Raw genomic sequence first — 18760 nt, 5'->3', positions numbered from 1 at the left:
GAGGAGACCTGCTGGATGGTAAACAGTGGACTGCGAGGTAAACACTTGTGCAGATGGCAATGACGTCATCGCCGCTGGCTCCGCAGTCGGCGCAGACTCTGCCCGCCTGTCCAATGGTGACTTCAGGCACGGACGTAACTATCGGAGTTTGGATACAGCGAGGCGGCGATCTGATTAGAAAAGAACTGATTTCTTCTTAATGATTGGCAAGTAGCAAATATGTGAAATTTGGAGTATGGAGTCCCCGTTTATAACAGATTATGAGGAAATATCCAATTGTGATATAAAGATGTTTTAGAATCGATGTAATTAAACTGTTTGTTTTATCTTTTAATTTTTCTTTTTATTAAAATAAACAAACATACATTTGTGCTAATGGTTCTAATGATTACAATAATGATCTCAGATGAATAAACTGTATAAATTGGAATGCATGAACAGAAGTGAGTGCAAACTGTTTTACACCTTTTAAATGAGATATCTCACTTGTCACTGATAAACATGCTGTATCTTAACACCTATGCTAATGGGGAAAAGTAGAAGACATGCCACACCATCGGAAAAAAACAGCGTGGGTGAAAGCCTCGGTAAAGTTCCTCCGCATTGGCTGTTGGACCACTTCCGATGTGTCAGCGTGAGTCAAGACATCACTCTGAATCGAAAACTTTCTCATATGATGCAGTCCCTGCTGTGTGTAAGTAGGAGTCACGCTGTACCCACAGAGTGGCTAATTCTGTTTGTTCAGTTTTGATTTTATTTCTGCAGAAATGTGAATGCCTCAACCACGATGCAGAAAACCATTATTTTTTTACTGATTATTTGGAACTCGTCCACCTTTGCCTCAGGGAACAGTAAGTAACTGATTAAATCACTAATATTGCCATGTATTTAAAATGCAGGTTTAGTTATAATACTGCTGTCTGACAATACATTATTCATATTTTTCATTTGTCAAGCTACTTTTAGTGTTATAACAGAAAACTGATATTTTAACAGGCATGTACCACCTTCATTTCTCGCTGGGATGTCAAGCTGTGATACCTTGTCAACATATGAGACGTGACTCAAACTCCTTCAAATGGTTTTACAAAAAGGATGAACATGATAAAAAAATCCAGATATTTTTTCAAGATAGGCAAGGACTACGACACCGCAGTGTCTTTCATCTCAGAGGGAGTGTTATACACAATCGTTCCTTGGTCATCAATAAATTTACCGAGGATGATCAAGGCCTGTACTGGTGTGAAAACTGTTATGACAACAAGTGCAATAGTGACCACTCCACAGTCATCAGAGTCAACAAAGGTTTGAATTATCGTAGCTGCCATCATTTTTTTCTCCTTAGACAAAGATACCGACTGTGCTTATCCTTTTCTGTAAATTTCTTAAATAATTTGCTGAAGCCAATCCTTATCCCCAAAGCCCTTTACCTTTTTTTTTTTTTTTCAGAGATTCTGGATGAAATTCATGAGATAATAAATGTGACTGTTGGAAGCAGTTTTACACATGCATGTCCAGGTGAATTTACTAACTTAAAATGGACTTTTGAAGCAAGTAATTTGACGGCTCTAAGGACCTCAGGAGTAAGATCGAAAACAGACTTTGTAAATACCAACAAGTATATACGCATTGCAAATGTGCAAAGAGCAGATGCTGGGAAATATACCTGCTGGACGAGGAGATGCGATAGACACAGACAGAAGCTACTGACTATCAACTTGTGTGTAGTCACAGGTAAGAAAAGAGCACACACATACATTGTCTTATGTCAATATTGACATAACTGGTTTGACTTAGATTTTTTTTTTTTTTGCCATATTCGAGTAAACCAGAGTGGGGATTCATCTGTTTCTTGTGCTCTGATATGTGATGTGTAATTCAATAACATCAAATCTAACCACAAAGCAAACGAGGAGACAGGCACAAAAACTATATCAGTATGTGTAGATCCATATGGGTCTTTAGATTGATGTGCAAAGCAGAGCTTTGATATTTACATTACAGGCAATGGAACTCACGCACCATCAAATGCTTCAAATGAAACAACAGGTGGGTGTTTTGCCGTCTCTCTGTAAAGAGTTTGTGAACTGAGTTAAGGGAATACCAATTCTTTTCTTTTTGGTCTTTCAGGTACACTTACAATCCCTCGGTATCTGATACCAGCTATTTATGGAACATCAGCAGCCCTTGCATTTCTTATTTTAATGGCACTTATAATTTTCTACTTCAGACCACGTTTTCAGGCAGGTAGGCTATGTAGCTTTTTATCTTACTGAAACTTGTTTCTTGCTTGTTCAGTGGTCTGCTTCCTTCACACACCGATTGCATAACATATAAAAGGCCTAGGGGGGTGTTTAGTGTCTGGTTTATGTGTTCCTGATGACTCTGTATCTCTTTCTGTATCTCTAAAGATTTTTCAGATCGTCCTTATGGCTGTTGCATTTATGGCAGGGTAAGTGTTACATGATTATGATGATAGCATAACCTAATACTATTTACCTGCAGCAAGAAACCACCATGTATGTTTTTTGTTTGGATACTGAAATTTCTTCTTCCTGCAGGAAGAGAGGACTTCAGTGGTTTATTCATCAGTTGTCATCAGAAGAGCTGCTCAGAAAACAAACAATCATATGACTTACAGTGATTGTTTGTATAGTGAAATAAACGTATAGAGAAAAGGTCCCAGATTAAGAGGGTCCATAAATGTTTAAATGACAGTTTCCACCCTCAGTGTCATATGATTAATTTAATTCCTCAATACTTGTGTTTCTTGGGAAAAAAAACATTGGTGACTTCACCCAGGCTGTTCTGATGGAAAATTTTGAAGCATTGGGTCTTTTTTGATGAGGAAGTTTCTTATCTGAGTGAAGTGACCCAATTCAGCAGTCATGATAAAATCTGACTGGATTCTCTACACAATAAAAAATTACTTTATCATTTCCTTTCCTTTTTTTTTTTCCTTACCTTATCAAACACAGGAACAACCTTTCTGAAAATCAAGGGGATATTGCTATTCCATAATTCCTAGCTCCAACATCACTGACAATTTAGGTATTGAAAAATATTTGTATTTGTCCAGACATTTTTAATAAAGAACTTTGATGGTAATTATTGGAAATGATATTTTATGTAAAAATTATATTACTTGTGTGTACCGTCTTTAGTAGCTGCATACAGACAGAGGTGGAACGCACTGATACATTTATACGTGTACATTCTATAAGTACACTTTTGGGTTACTTGTACTTTAGTTGAGTATTCCCATTGATAGTCATAGGGAAATATTGTATTTTTTTAAATTTTATTTTATTTATTTGACAGCTATAGTTGCAGTGCACATTAAGCATAGATTAAACGGCTCAACTGTACGCAAAGAAGTTAGAATTTGCTTCACCTCAACCAGCCAAAACACTAAAATACTTACATACAATGGTGGAAAGTAAAAGTACTGCACTTAAGTGAAATTTTAAGGTACTTTAGTTGAGTATTACCATTTTATGTTACTTTACACTTCTGCTTAACCACATTTTGTAGGGTAATGCTGTACTTTTTTTTTTTTTACTTCACTCCAAATTCAGGTTTTACCTATAAAATATATTATCATCTTATGAAATATGATAGTTGTAATAGATTAAAACTATGCAAGACTATACGAAGTTCGCTAGTTAAAATCAGCTCCACTTCGACCAGCAACTCTTGCAGCTTTCATGTTTATCAGTAGTGTGCATCAGTTATAAGTAAACATTAACATATATGATAACAGTTTAACAGTATAAAAAGGTACTTTTACTTCTGACACATTTACTGATAATACTTACTTCTGCACTTTTAAGCAAGATTCTGGACGTGGTTTTGATACGTTTACTTTAGTAAATGATGTAAGTAGTTCGTCCACCATTGCTTATGCGTTAATGCATCACTAATGATAACTGAATGATATAATATAGACCGATATGGTAATATAACACTGTAAGGAGCACTTACGCATAATTAAGCGTAAAAATGTACTCTTTAGAACATTTTTGTGAAAGTACCTCTATATTTTTACTAACTCTCTACTCTCTCTTGTACTTCCTCCGTTACCGGTTACATTGGAAATTAACTATATTCCTGTAGGCGGCTGTAATGCGCCCTAAAGTTGGCTGGCAACCTCAGCGAAACAAACCCGAGGAAGAAAAGAAACGCTCTTTATGCACTATTGCTGACTGTGTTAACTCTTCCTTTGATAATGGCCCGAACCGTGTGGCTATTTTTGTTTTAATCGGCTCTTTGCTTTCACGGATAGATACTTGCCATCATATCCAAGCAATTTAACGTTGAAATGCTTAGCACGATAACTTGAGTGACATATTGGCTAACTGACGATATCTACCTTGGCTAGCTGCTAGCAAGCTAGCCGTGTGTTGATTGAACGAACCGGTCAGGCCTACTGGATCCTCGGTCTTTAGTGTGGAGGCTCTACCGAAGACGAATTCACCAACATTAATCGGTTTTCCTCCGCTGTATTTTGTTCTTGGGAGTTTCTCAGGTAATGGAGCAAACTGCTTTTGCTAGTGAGTGAAGTAGCTACATTAATTAAATGTAGGACTAGCTCGCTACGTGTGGCTAACACTGGTTGCCAGGTAACGTGATAAAAGTTGACAACTCAGTTACACTGCAAAAGACCCCAACTGTCTAGTTTGTATTGAAATTTAAGCAGTTCAAGTCAGTGAATAACCTGAACTTGTACAAAGATGAGTGGTAAACTGCGCTAGGTAAATTTAAAAAAGAATGATGTAAAATCCAGACAAAAAGGGCATTTTCTGAGATCAAGTAATTGGTTAATTTTAAGCTTTTCTGCAGCAATGGAAGTAAATTAAGCCTTGAAAGTTACAGGCGTCTGTATAACGGCAATGTTAGCGTGCTACTACTTCTTCTGAAGCATTATTTAGACAGTACTGCACTATTAGGTACACCTAAATAAACTAATGAAGTCTAATCCCGCAGTCCTGCAGTAAATCCTACCTTAATGAGTTGAATTGTTTTTGAGAAGTGTTGATTCAATTTTATGCTAATTCTGGAGGCGACAGTCTGTGATTGTATTGTTTTATATGGACAGGTGTTTCTTAATATTTTGTCCACCTGATTTACAGTATATCAGTGAGGATAGGCTAAATAACAGAAACACCTACCTGTATAACGCAATATAATTAAATAGTAGCACAAATTACATCCCCCAAAATGATCATACAGTTGAATCAACACCCCTCTAAAACAATTTAAATAGAAAATGAACGTACACCCTTCATGAAGGTAGGATTTATTGCAGGACTGTTATATAAGACTGAATTAGTTTTAGCAAAGTGTATAAACTGCTAACTCAGTGTATATTGCTATCATAAGGGTGAAAAAAAGACAATTAACAAAGGAAGACAGAATGGTTGGTCAGGGTTCATCTTACAGCAAGATAATGATCCAGAACATATCTACAGGCTACGTCAGAACCATCTTTATAAGAAAAGAACAAGATAACAGGCTTCAAATGATTGAAAACCAGCACAGTCTCCAGGCTTTAACTCCATGGAGCTGGTTTGGGATGAGCTGGACAGAAGGGTGAAAGCACAGCAACCTACAAAAGCAACAAATTTGTGGGAAATTCTGCAACAGTGTTGAACAATATTTGATTTTCATTTTAGAAAGAATACCACAAGTGTGTTTGGCTTTTAAATGAATAAAAAATTTAAATTAAATTGAGCTAAACAAAAATTTTTTTTTAAAAATCCCCAGTTGTTTATATGTCCTCTGTAGGAATTAAAGAATGTAAATTTCAGTAGCAACTGGAAAATTCAAGTGTTGTAAAACAGTAAAATGTAGCCGATATGCCCCTGCTGTAGCAAATAATATGTTGCTCCTTCAGATTCAAAAACAACAAAGTACCCGAGAAAAGATGGAGGCTCCTCCTGTCACTGTGATGCCAGTCACCGGAGGCACAATCAATATGATGGAGTACCTGCTGCAAGGTAAGATAAGTCAGAAACACCCAAAGCTGAGGACAGATGAAACTTCTCAGTAATAGACTATAAACTGGTGTTGTACGTGGCCTCTAAGACTGAATGATACAAAGAAAATAAGTGATAAGTGACAAGGTTTACAGTACTACTATGGTGTTATGAGATATGATAACTTAAAATGTCAACAATGTCAGCATACTGTATGTTTGAAAGTGCTTTAGATATAGAGCCTAAATCATAATTTCTTATTTCTAACAACCACATAATATTCTGTATCACTATAATGCATAAAACAGGAAAATGACAAATGACAAAAGTTCCTGCTCCAAACGAGAATAGTTATGTTATATAGAGATGGGTGACATATTAAAGGAAAGACTAACGTAAAGTGCCTTAATGTGATGCTGGGACGTCATGAACTGACAAAACGGCTTCAGTGCTTTTCGGGATAAATTCTCTGGAACCTTAGGGATAGACACATCTCTAAAACAGTTTCATCAAAGGTGAACATTATAACCTTCATGAAGGTATGATTTATTGCAGGGCTGTTGTATTAAAATGTTATATATGTCTGCAATGTTACCATCATGGCAATGGTGACAACTGATCTTTAACCTAACCTGGTCAGGCAGATGAACATCTGCTGTGTTTGTGACAAAGTTCTATTTCTGTCTCAGCTCAAGGAATTTCAGCTGTTGTACCGTGGCAGTTTTTGCAGCGTTCACTGCGGAAATATATATTGAAATGACAGTTGTGAACACAACATATTGTGCAGTCTAAGTCATCACACCACATAATTTAAATTTATGCGGCTGTTTCTCTACCCTATCACAATTCAGGCAGTGTGTTAGATCAGGCTCTGGAAAGCCTCTTACATCGCCTCCGAGGTCTGTGTGACAACATGGAACCTGAGACCTTTACAGATCATGAACTGGTTTATCTTCTGAAAGGCCAACAAGGCAACCCTTTCATTCTGCGTGCCCGACGCTCCCTCTCACACCCCACAGCCCCATGGCACCTACGCTACCTGGGCCAACCTGAAGTGGGAGACAAGAGCCGCCATGCCCTGGTACGCAACTGTGTTGACGTGGCTGCCTCTCACAGCCTGCCAGAGTTCCTAAATGAGATGGGCTTCCGCATGGACCATGAGTTTGTGGCAAACGGACATATATTCCGAAAAGGTGCAATGAAAGTTGTGGTCAGCAAGCTGTCACGCATCCTAGTACCAGGAAACACGGAGAACATAGAGCGCCTATCCCTTTCATACTTGGTGGAGCTGAGTGTGTTGGCTCCCGCTGGCCAGGACAATGTGTCAGAGGACATGCGCAGCTTTGCTGAGCAACTCAAGCCCCTGGTCCACCTGGAGAAGATCGACCCGAGCAAACAGAGACATTAAATGACACAATTAATAGGGTTGACTCCTCTCTGTCTACCATGGACAAATGCTCGTTTTTTTTGGTTTTTTCTTTTAGTTTTTTTTTTTTTTTTTCTTACATCAATGTTCTCTTGTTACTTAAAATGAAATACAGTGCAACTTTGACTAAACAGTTACACTTCTGGTCAATTTGTTATGTGAACTTGAGAATGTCTCAGCTATCACTACAAAATATAACTGCTTTCTATCAGTTTTCACCGAAGCATGGTCATAGAAATTTTGACATGGTGAACTTATCACTCTGCCAGAAAGTTAGACCATACAGTAGTTCAACTTAAACCCAGTTTATTAAGGTGTTTACATTTGTAGTATTCATTCATTCATTAGGGTGTTCCTGGACTAGTGGAGTGTTGCTTTTTCACAGAAGCAACAATAGCAATGTGTTAGGAATAAACAGAAGAAAGTACAAGAAATGTAAGAAGCCAGTGCCTGCAGTAAAATAACAACCCCTTTACACAATACAGAAAAATCAAGTATTTCATCAATTATCATTTTTCATACTGGTAATGGGTCTTTATATGATGTGGCATGGAGTTATTCAGGAGGCTCCTGGGATTTCAAATTTTTAAATCCCTAAGTTTAAAGTTCTTGATTTTTAATAATATGATTATTTTTTAATTTGTTACATTGATTTATTTTCCTTCTCTAAGACAGTTACAACTCAGAATCTTATGGGAGGATTAAGCCTTAAAAAAATAAAAAACATAAGGTGAGACAACAATGGAAGCTGTTTCCAAAGGATGATGTAATGCTGCAAAAAAATCCATATTTTTTTTATTGATGTAACATATTTTAATTTTATATGATTCTTGTTCTGTGTTTAAAGTTACAAAGTTCTTTTTCATCACTCTTCTGACTATCTAGTCATGAACACGATCATATGCCACTAGGGGTCTCTCTTGCTCTTCATGTAACTCTTGTCTTGATCAGAGCAAACAGAATGCTACCTCAGATCATCTACAGGAGCTGTGGTTGCCATGGAAATAATTAGCTGTGAGATGTGCACATCTTTTCCCCCCACTCTAATTAGCTTTCTCAATTGCTTAATGATACATAGACCTGTGAAAGCCTTTCTTCCCCTCAACAAAAGCATTGATTTTCCTTCTCTTTCCCTTTCATTTCTACTGTTAACCCATTAGTGCCTCTTTCATGGGAACTTGAGCTGGGACTATTACACGTGAAAGCACCACAGCTGCCTCATATATGTAAGCTAGTGTGTTGACATTATGGCCAATCTCCTGTGGAGACTGAAGTAACTAATGCACATCCTGTCAGCTATGATAATGTGGGCAATCTTACACGAGTCCTTCTAATAATACCGCGACAGGAAGATGCATTTACAAGGGTTGTTGATGTAAAGTGACCATGTGCATGTCTGAAGGGAGAGCTCAGGGGCAGATGCCTGTCTCTACACATTGACCTACCTGCATATCAAGGCTGATGAGGACAAGCTCGCTGAGGTGGAAAGGTGAGATGACATTGCTTCCACTTACATTTGGTGCACCTGGAAAAACCACCCTTTGAACATTTTGATATACTGTACATTATATTGCTATGGGATTCTTGTCTGTTTTGAAGGCAAATCTTTTTTTGTGCACAAATTGAACCCGATTTTATAGTTTCCCTTCTCAGTACATGAAGTCATCTGTCAATGAGACCAGATTATCTGATCGAGACAGTTTTATGTTCCAACAACCAGAAGCAGACTACTGGCCCTTAGGAGTAAAGCTTGATGTTTCAGCTCTGAGTGAATTATGTATTAAAGAGGCAGATGCCTCTTTGCCCAAGGCTTTATATGTCCAGCATGGATACCCTACAGTCTGCTGGCTTTCTTCCACTTAAACTTGTGTTTAGCACAGTGCTCTTTGGTGATGAGTTGGTATCCCACTGCACCTCCACTCCGCATTTCCTGGAGAACAGAGGCATAGCTAGGCTTATCAGTATCTTGGCATTAGGCCTTCTTGAGTATTGTGGATATAGCCAACCACTGATTTGCACAAGTGAGGGATTTAGCTCAGTGCCAGAGACAATATGATAAACCCCATGGTTTATGTGAAGAAACCGAGACCAGAGTGACATCCTCTCCCAACACATACATGCAAAAATCCTAATAATTCTATGAATAAGGTTTCAGAGGGGGGTTAGGATACATGAGTGATCATCAAACTGATTCGTTTTCATCGCGGGATTGTTACTGTCAGTTATGAAAATTTTGTCGAGTGTGGGGTCTCACAGATGCTGCTATTTTCATGAGGCTTGTAAGATGAACTACTGCAGCAGAGCTGCGGGTATTTTGGTTTTTGATCAATCTGTCAATTATTTTTACGCCTGCATGACAGCCATTGCCGGAGGCATTATGTTTTTGGGTTGTCCGTCCCATTCTCAAGAACGTCATATCTCAGGAAAACCTGGAGGGAATTTCATTACATCTGGCACAATTGTCTCAAGGATGAACTGATTAGAATTCAGAGGTCAAAGTCCAAGGTCACTGTGACCTCACAAAACAAGTTTTGGCCATCACTCAAGAATTCATGCGCTAATTATGACAAAATTTCACACAAATGTCTAATAGGATAAAATTATGAAGTGATGACCTTCCTTATATCCAAAAGGTCAAATGTCAACTTCACTGTGACATCATAATGTTCAGCAAATACACTTAATAGCTTTCATTAAAATCCTTCAAAGTCTTCCCTACATAAATTATGAGTCTGGACAGACATGGATGTAAACTGCAACTTGACTGGTTGGTGGAGGCATACAACCGCGAGGCATTAATTGTTATTTTGTTGTTTTATCATTTAGTTTATTAAAAAATGTAGAAAACTTTCCTCGAGCTCAGTCTTCAAATTGCTTTTTAAAATAATTTATACAGAACATCAGGTGCTTTTAAAATTGAAAATAAGTTGCAATTTCATGACAAAGACGGTCTATTTATTTTCAACATATATACTTACTACTGCTGCAGCAAAACAATTAGTTTCGTTATTAATCAATTTACCTTTTATTTTTCCACTTCACTGATTGATCATTTAGTCTATAAAATGGCTGATAATAGTGTCACGTGCCCAATATAACGTCATCAAATTGCTTGTTGTTTTCTAACCATCATTCCTAAACCTAAATGTATTCAATTTAAACTGATATAAATCAGAGAAAAGCAGCAAGCATTCACAGCAGCTCACATCTGGGAAGCTGAACTAGCAAATGTTTGGCTTTTTTATTGATAATTGACCTGAATGATTGATTATACTGTAGACACTTGTTGGAAATGGTAATGCATAGTACAATCTAATTCAGCCTTTTTTTTTTTACTATGTCTCATACCTTGACATGGAGTGCACAGTTTCAATGCAACACCATAGCTGCACCATCCACTCACCCCTACAGCCATTAAACATCTTTGGCGTCAGTTTATCATAACACAATTAAGCTTGCTGTAGTTTTGGGTATGAGAAGAGCACACACTGATTTTCCTCTCTGGGCCATTTGGTTGTTCTAGGTCTTTAACTGTTAAATATAATTAATTGGCTAAGACAGACAGTGTTAGTTAATCATATTTTGTTAGACCTCTGAAATGGGGATAGAAGCCATTACCTGCACATGCCTTTACTTTCCATTCCACAACGCAGTCTTAATTAAAACTCTTGGCACCAATTGTCTTTGCTGCCTCTGAACATAATGTTCATAGTTGGCAGCGCAGATGCCAAGATGCCACAGAAAACTGGCTCTTGCTTAGGGCAGGAAGTCTTTAAGTCGGCCTACTTTGGGCCAATGCCACAGAGGGTTGAAATCCAGCTTCGCCTACTCAGAAATGTTCCCAATACTTGGATTTGAGCCCTCTCCTTCCTGTGTCATTGGGAGCCCATATGCTTGTTACAGAGCGTGGGTTGTTTGCTAAAAGTGGAGGAGAACCAGAGGAGGTGTTTTCCAAGACACGGGCATCGATCTCCCAAGGGTGTTCTTGTGGCTTATCCAGCTTCCTCTTTTCCTATTCCCACTGGGCAGAATGGGGTGCTGGAATAGATTACACAACATCATGAGGTTGCGTGGAATGGCTAAATTGGCAGGGCCAAGGAAATGAGGATGGATCTGGCAGAAATGGGTGGGGAAAAAAAAATTCCTTATGTGAATGAAATTCCAGAGAACTTTTTCAGGGTGCAAATTGACGGGCACAAAGCTCTGCCTTGTTGTGGATGTGTTGCTCTGCTTTGCTTGTGGCTGGCTGAAGCGATTACTGCTGTGCAGAATATGCTGTTCCAGTATCAGCCACTCAGAGCTTGAAGCCAGCCACTCTGCCTCTGAAATGTCTGGTATGGGGACAACGTTGCAGTCAGCCTGGAAGAGGCCGAACACATGCATAGTTTTTAAACTTGTTCCTGGCTGGGCCTTCCTCCTCACTGTTTGTGTGAGTGCTCTTCCTCTGAGTCAAGTCTTTCTGGAGATTCAGTCCTGCTGTGAGCCTCTGGATCTGGTCATTTGTCTTCTTGATGTTCACAATTACTTCTCTTTCACTTCATGTGTAATCAGGACACATTATGTAATCTCAAGTGTCACCAAAAGTAATGGCACTCAGGAGTTTTACTTGTGAACAAGCATCCCAAGTGGAACCTTGTGTTAGAGACTAGGGGATATGAATATATGGATTTTGGTTTGACTGTTACTCTTACCGCATAATATGAAAATATAATAAATAATTACCCATTACCCCCCCTGATGTCCAGCATAAAGTCCTTCCAGGACACAATATGACACATCGTCCCGCATTTAAAGGCGTGATATTTTTGACACAAGTTTCTCAACATCTGTCTTGTCTGAGTGCACAGGGTGGCCATGTTGTGCAACTTTTAAGTACAGCTCCAGTCCATGCACACTTTGCATGAAAAGGGTGGGGTCCTCAAAGAATTTCATCCGCCTTGCTGCACATCATCTTGGAATATAAGGGTGTTTTATTTCAACTATAAGTAAAATATGTTGAGTAGAATCCTCTCTTAATAAGTTTCCGGTATTAGGGTTGCACACTCTTCAAAGAATGTACGCCTCCATGTTGAGGGACAATTTATTATTCAGCTGTTGAATATTTTGACTGTGATGCCTTCATAGCAACATGCCCCCATAGGTCATACTGATTACCCATGGGCTATCAAAATTCTTGCATGGAATGGCTGCCTAACTCCCAAATATTATCTGAAATTGTAGCTGCATTTGAGAGCGTAAATGTAGGGCTGTCTGTAAAAGTCCATGAATAAATAATATTCTCCCCAAAGCAATCATCAACATAACAGGTGTGAATGTGCATAAAAATATGAAGCATGCAGACGTTTTCTGTAAAATAGACTGTGTGCTCAGCAAATCTTTTCTGGATGGGTAAAGGTGAAAAGGTGAGGTCCAGTGTGAAGCTACCCACCCAGATTTTTTATTTTAAAGTCTAATAGCATTTAGAGGGGAAATAAAGAGCCAATGGAAGCCGAGCACCTGTGACTGTGTGCCCGCCCTGCTGTCAGGTTTTACGGGGGTGGGATGGAGGGGCGGAATCAACCCCCCCCCCCCTTCGGTTAGTGTAAGAGAATTACACACACAGGTCTGACCAGGAATGTGTCTGCCAGAGCTGCGTCTCTTTTGCGTTGTGGCTTGGCAAATGCGATTTCAGATTATACCATGCAAGTGTTTTATTTCTCCACACTTTGGGTGGACTGTGGCGCAGAGATGGTTTTTCACTTTGGCCTCTGAAAAGCCCCATTTCACCTCACTCCTCCCGGATTAAAATCTAGGGTTACCTAATCTCTCTTAATCTGTACTAAATCTGTCTAATCGGCATAGAAAATTACACTCGCTGAGGTATAGCCCGCAAATAATCAGCAGAGGTGAAACCTCCCGCTCAACGCGAGTTCTCCCTGGAGGGCGTTTGGGCGCTGCACACGGTGCACGGGACAATTTGTTACGCACAAAGGCAGCGCAGACCCTGTATTTTTAACCCAGACAAAAGCCCGTGTCGAGATTGTGCCGGAAGTTTCCCCTCCGTGGGTTTCACATCGTCTTGTTTTATCACCACCGGACGTTGAGGCTGCCACACAAAGCGCCGCGCAAGGCTTTGCCAGAAAGATCATTATTAGTTTTGATTACGAATTTGGGCTGTGCTCCCTCCGTTCATAACAGAGATGGTAGAGAGAGAGAGAGAGAGAAAGAGAGAGAGACAGAGAGAGAGAATGAGAGTGGGAGAGAGAGAGTGAGAGAGAGAGCGAGAGAGTGAGAGAGAGAGAGAGAGAGAGAGTTCGGGATTTCACTGTAATCACGTTCGGAGAGCATTGATTTCGTGAGCGCACTCCAATTGGCAGCATCTTCACTACAGCGCCGGCGCGTCATCCTCAGTTCACATCGACGGAACGAGTTGTAAGCAAATGAGAACATGTGTGGGATCTGAGAGAGTGAGGAAGGCAAGAGGGGGGTAGAGGGGAGCAAGAGGAGGTGTAATGAAAGCCAATTTTGTCATCCTGACAAGTGGATACGAGATTTGATTGCCGGACTATTTTTTTTTTCCCCTTTATATTTTTCAGACTGGGAATTTATCGATTCGTCACATGTGCACGCCTCTTCATTATAATTGCAGACAGTTGGGTGCTGTTCAGGCTGAATGGACTTGAATGTGCCGCTGCCAGCCTAATCCGTGCAGACTGGAAGATTTAATAATTCACGGTAATAACGCATTATCGCCTCAGTGGATGCTCTCTACACAGCCCTGGTGATTTTTTTTTTTCTCTCCCCCCCACCCCCCCTTCTCTTACCCCATTCTTCCTGTTGTCTTCTGGAGGATTTATCGACGACTGCTTTGCAAATATGCTCCTTATCTGATATATCATCTGTTGCTGCAACTGAATTGAAAAGCCCCCATGACTGGCTCTGACACGCGTTTGAGACCGACCGTCTTGAGGTGATGTGGACTGTTAAATGAGAAGCATTTTAAAGACCATTTGATATTTTACTCCAGGTAAAATGGACGAAGAATTATTATTACTTTTATTACTTCTCCTATCTCTCCACGCGAAGCTGTGATTTTTCTCGTACCCATCATGATCCTTCTACTCTGTTGAATTGCCTCTTATTGATTCGGACTGTATACGCTTAATAGCCGTATTACAAGGTGAATTTCAACGTGAAGTGATATTACGGACAGTGGGATACGGGAATAGTGGAGGTATTTCCCTCCGTCGCTTTTCATTTGATTTATTCCATTTCAACTGAAGGGTAAATGCTGATGATGGAGGACGACGAATTAGACGCTCATCAGGTTGATTCGGATTTCGAGCCGCAAAGCCGGCCTCGCTCATGCACCTGGCCGCTGCCTTGCCCGGAGGATTTCCCCGGTGGACACGAGGTCAGCGGGGGTCTTCCACTGGCCAACATCAAGGTGGAACCGGAGGACGTCCCCGCTTGCAGAGCTGGGCTCGTGGGCGGAACGCCGGGCGAGCTGAAGCATCCAGCCGGCGCCCCGGCACCCACGGGCGCGACGCACCCATGCTTGGCCGGCGCGGCGCTCGACGTGACCGGACCGCTGCGTAAAGCCAAATCCTCGCGGCGGAACGCGTGGGGGAACCAGTCCTACGCGGATCTCATTACCCGCGCCATTGAGAGCACCCCAGAAAAGAGACTCACGCTGTCACAGATATACGACTGGATGGTCCGCTATGTGCCCTATTTCAAGGATAAGGGCGACAGTAATAGCTCAGCTGGCTGGAAGGTAAGGCATAAAACACACGGCCCAGCATGATGGAGCTTTGACGTGTTAATCACAGTGTCTAGTGATAGTAGAGTATTATTCTTAGTCACTGAGTCATTATGATTATTTCAGCTCCCGTGCCATACACATGCCACCGTGGGATTCCGTGTCGGTTACGCATGAATGGCGACATGCGTTATCTTGTCTTAGTTCATTACTGCCGTCAGTCATTCTAATAGATCATAGATGGCAGAATGTAATAGACTGGGGAGGATTCACTTGCTGTGCGTGTAACAAGGCTGCAGAGAGCAGCTCATGATGGGCAGTAGCGTCCCTACTAGTGCATGGAATCCCTTCACCGGGAGCAGCACCCCAGCGGTTAATGATCTGTCTTCATATCTGCTGCGAATAAATATGGACGATAAATAGTACAAACTATTCAATGCGTGTTCATGTTAATACGCAGTGCAGATTTTCCTCCACTTGCCAGTCAAAACATATAGGGATCAACTGAGGGACACTTGTAGGAGATCGCCGGTCAGCTGTCTACAGTGTACACATTCAAAGGGGTGTTCACAACTGACCACAGTCCACCGCCACTGCCTGTCTGGCTGAGAGCCTACAGAAACCTCCTGGACATCTGCCCGCGTTATCAGCCTCTGCTCCTAGGCTCATCTTGTTTCTCTTCGTTACTGCCATCTGAGGACAGGGAGAAGGGGCAGGGGGATCAGCAGGGCAGCAGTACTTGTCCTGATGGTACACCTTTGCTGAGCTGAGGCTATGAGACTAGATATTAAGTTTACCTCTGAAGAGACTGTTATTTCTGTGGCAATGTGCCTGAAGGTAAAGAAGGTAGAGGGTGTACAACATGATAGCTCTTCGCGGGCGCATTGTCAGTTGTCTTAATCTGACGACTTGTCTGTTCATCATATCATATTTGGGTCAGCAGGATATCTGTTTTTCACTGAAGCAAGACTGCAAAACAGGATTTAGAGAGGACTTCACATTGGCCAGCCAATCTTCTCCAGCATAAACCCATTATTGAATAGACTGTTAATGCTTATTACAAAATTTATCCCATTACATACTTACAGGAAGAATTATTGAGTTTTAGGCGTTGCATGATTCTCACTCTTCCAGAACTATCTAGGTGTGTCATTCACATCGTCAGACCAAAGTAATGGCATGTGTGTAACAACATGCATTCACATTTCTGTCTTTCGGAGGAATGAGTCTGTTGTCAAAACTTGTTGTGTTGCCGTTGCATAACACAAACTCTGTCGCCACTTAGAGTGTCCTCTGTTGGCCTCAGACTCAATCACAAGCACCCGACTGACACCTTAAACCTGTCTCATTAAACTGAACTCTGCTAAAGTGTGTCTCCAGGTAGACTTCGTTTCATTAGCCCTGCACTCGCACCAAGAGTCTTCAGCCACAGGGCCTCCTTATCTTTAGTGCCAAAGTCCCAGTCTGCTATTTATGAAACTTCAAATTAGGGGGTGTGACGGCGGTAATCTGAGGTCCTGGGCTATTTCAGGCCACAGGCGAGACACGGGGCCCATTCCTGGTAATGATGGGGGATTAGGTAAGTCGTTTAAAGCAAGCAGCCATAACGTCAGTGGCAGGGCTGACCTGGTTTTGGTCAGAGACAGAGTGGTAATGTAAACATACGCTTAGAAGTCACATGGACATCTTACTTACAGGAACCAAACAAACAGCGGATGGAAATATTGTCTCTCAGCAACGTACCTGCAAGCAAACTAAAAATTTAATTTCTGATGCAACTGCCTACCTAGGCTCTTGCAATAAATGTTTTCAACTTTTACGTGAACTTGGCTCATCGAATAATCCTATTTGAATTAGCCGAATTTTGAATACATAATGAAGTTCTGTAGGAATTTTTATTTAGGAGTGACACAGAAGGACCATAAATCTTAATCTCTGTATACCAAAGCAAGTCAATATTTGTTTTACAGAAACTGAAATTTACATGCAAATTATTGCAGGAAGGTAGTCATAAAATTAAAAGGGTGTGGATACATAAATCATGTTCTGTTTTATGAGAGTTTAATAGTAGGATTGCATGTAAAGTCAGCTTGTAAGACTAAGTGTGACAACATTAATTTGAGGTCACATGTCTAGATTCAGTCCGTGAACCCAAGATTAAATTCCTGCCCCGCCCCCCACCCCCCCCCCACACTTGCACACATTAGTTTGCACTCTCATACATGTAATTTTATGATCATATCAGGCAATTATATTTGAAAGCAGTATTTGCGATTTGCAAAACGCTACTTGTATTATCCACTACATTTTCATCTCAATCAACAATATCATGCATGAGCAAAGCATTTGATGCAAAAAAAATCTACTTTTTTTTCGTGTCTTGGCAGGGAAAAAAAAGATAAAAGAATTTTTGGTAAGCTGCTGATGAAATAAAATGAAATTTAAGTGTTATAGCTTGGCAGTTTGCGTAGGAGGCTTGCGGGCGGGGGTTTGGGGGTGTTTGTGGGTGGGAGATGACCAACTAAAAGCGAAGGAGCCTCTCGAATCTTATTGAATCTGGACCCTATGTGGCAGTTGTCGGAAAATAATCTTGAAAAGCAGATTGTGTGTTTTAAATTAGGCTGCAGTGACCCTTATTGGAAAGGATGTGAAGCTGGCTTGACGGGTACTAGACAGCCAGTGCACCTAGACAGTACAATTAAGCTCCTATAAATACCTAATGGCTTCTGGGTTCTAGGAAAGCTACAGTATTCTGAGGTCATGGCTTCCTAATCAGCTCCTTACTGGAGGAATGTTACATAGAATTGTGAACTTGTGAACCCTGTTACACTTTCCACTGGGGCGCTAGCCACAACTGCAGTGTAGATTAGTGGAAACCTCATTGGCCTTTATTTTCCAGTGCTCTGTTACTAAGATGATCCAACCCAGAAAATTTGCAGGATTCCGAACTAAAGTTAGCGACTGACACTGAATCCCCGTACGTATGGCGGTGTTTTATGTCTTTATGGCTACGGGTGCATGTGGATGCATTCTGCATTTGTGCGTGGGAGAAGCACATGTCAATTGCAACAAAGTGTCAGGGTTGGTAGTGTTGTGGGTGTCTTTGTGGGGCTAGCACAGGGGGAGGGGCTGTCTGCTTCCACGGGCGTGTGTGCTTGGGGCCGCTGATTGGTCTGACAGCATGTCACCACAGAGAATGGCGTGTAGTCTCGCTCTTGACTTCATAATGCCTCTAATGGTGGGGTTTAAAGGGAACTTTGTGTGGGGATTGCCCTGTAGGCGCCCAGAAGTTCACAATATTCAAGTGGGTTAGATAATGCCATTGTTATGCTTTTCGGGAGGAGGGAGGGTGTTGCTTTATCGTACATGTCAGCATGGGTAGTAATGGGATACAAAGAAAATATCATAATACACCATCGCTTTTGGTGTATTAAATATGCCATTAAAACTACAGTGCATCTCCGTGGAATCAGTCTGTCTCTGCCTAACATAATGTACAACACATTGTTTTCCCTGTATGTGTTTACAGCGCAGAGCGTTTTCCGGCACTTGGGGCAGTCGGATGCCAGGGCATTGCGCAGCAGGTTTGCAGGGTTGCCAGGCAGTCACTCACAA

General features: G+C 41.0%; 3 protein-coding genes across 4 annotated transcripts in view; all 3 read left to right on the top strand.

Annotated features, from left to right (window-relative positions):
• The first annotated feature begins 7 nt into the window (after positions 1 to 7).
• Positions 8 to 3082, top strand: LOC120783902. 2 transcript variants are annotated; one of them, XM_040117280.1, is made up of 9 exons: positions 8 to 206; positions 541 to 634; positions 766 to 851; positions 997 to 1305; positions 1450 to 1734; positions 2005 to 2049; positions 2131 to 2247; positions 2412 to 2452; positions 2562 to 3082. In XM_040117280.1, exons 1-9 carry the CDS (start codon positions 200 to 202, stop codon positions 2670 to 2672), a joined length of 1095 nt encoding a protein of 364 aa, XP_039973214.1. In that variant the 5' UTR covers positions 8 to 199; the 3' UTR covers positions 2673 to 3082. The 2 variants fall into 2 exon arrangements, with proteins under 2 accessions (XP_039973214.1, XP_039973215.1); XM_040117281.1 differs by lacking the exon at positions 2005 to 2049.
• A 1051-nt stretch (positions 3083 to 4133) lies between these two features.
• On the top strand, positions 4134 to 7434 carry med18 (mediator of RNA polymerase II transcription, subunit 18 homolog (yeast)). Its single transcript, XM_040118877.1, has 3 exons — positions 4134 to 4528; positions 5897 to 5999; positions 6830 to 7434. The coding sequence occupies exons 2-3, from the start codon at positions 5927 to 5929 to the stop codon at positions 7384 to 7386; spliced, it is 630 nt and encodes a 209-aa protein (XP_039974811.1). The 5' UTR covers positions 4134 to 4528; positions 5897 to 5926; the 3' UTR covers positions 7387 to 7434.
• Positions 7435 to 14671: 7237 nt separating this feature from the next.
• Positions 14672 to 18760, top strand: part of LOC120784787 (forkhead box protein O3-like) — a 30386-nt gene continuing 26297 nt past the window's right edge. The window contains exon 1 of the mRNA XM_040118876.1: positions 14672 to 15160. Within this exon, the coding sequence (XP_039974810.1) occupies positions 14672 to 15160 (489 nt within the window). The remainder of the gene's footprint in view (positions 15161 to 18760) is intronic.

The sequence above is a fragment of the Xiphias gladius genome, chromosome 22, assembly GCF_016859285.1.
Source record: "Xiphias gladius isolate SHS-SW01 ecotype Sanya breed wild chromosome 22, ASM1685928v1, whole genome shotgun sequence".
In the NCBI taxonomy this organism is placed as follows: domain Eukaryota; kingdom Metazoa; phylum Chordata; class Actinopteri; order Istiophoriformes; family Xiphiidae; genus Xiphias; species Xiphias gladius.
Note: the sequence above shows the minus strand (reverse complement) of the source record. Positions and strands in the feature narration are given on the sequence as shown.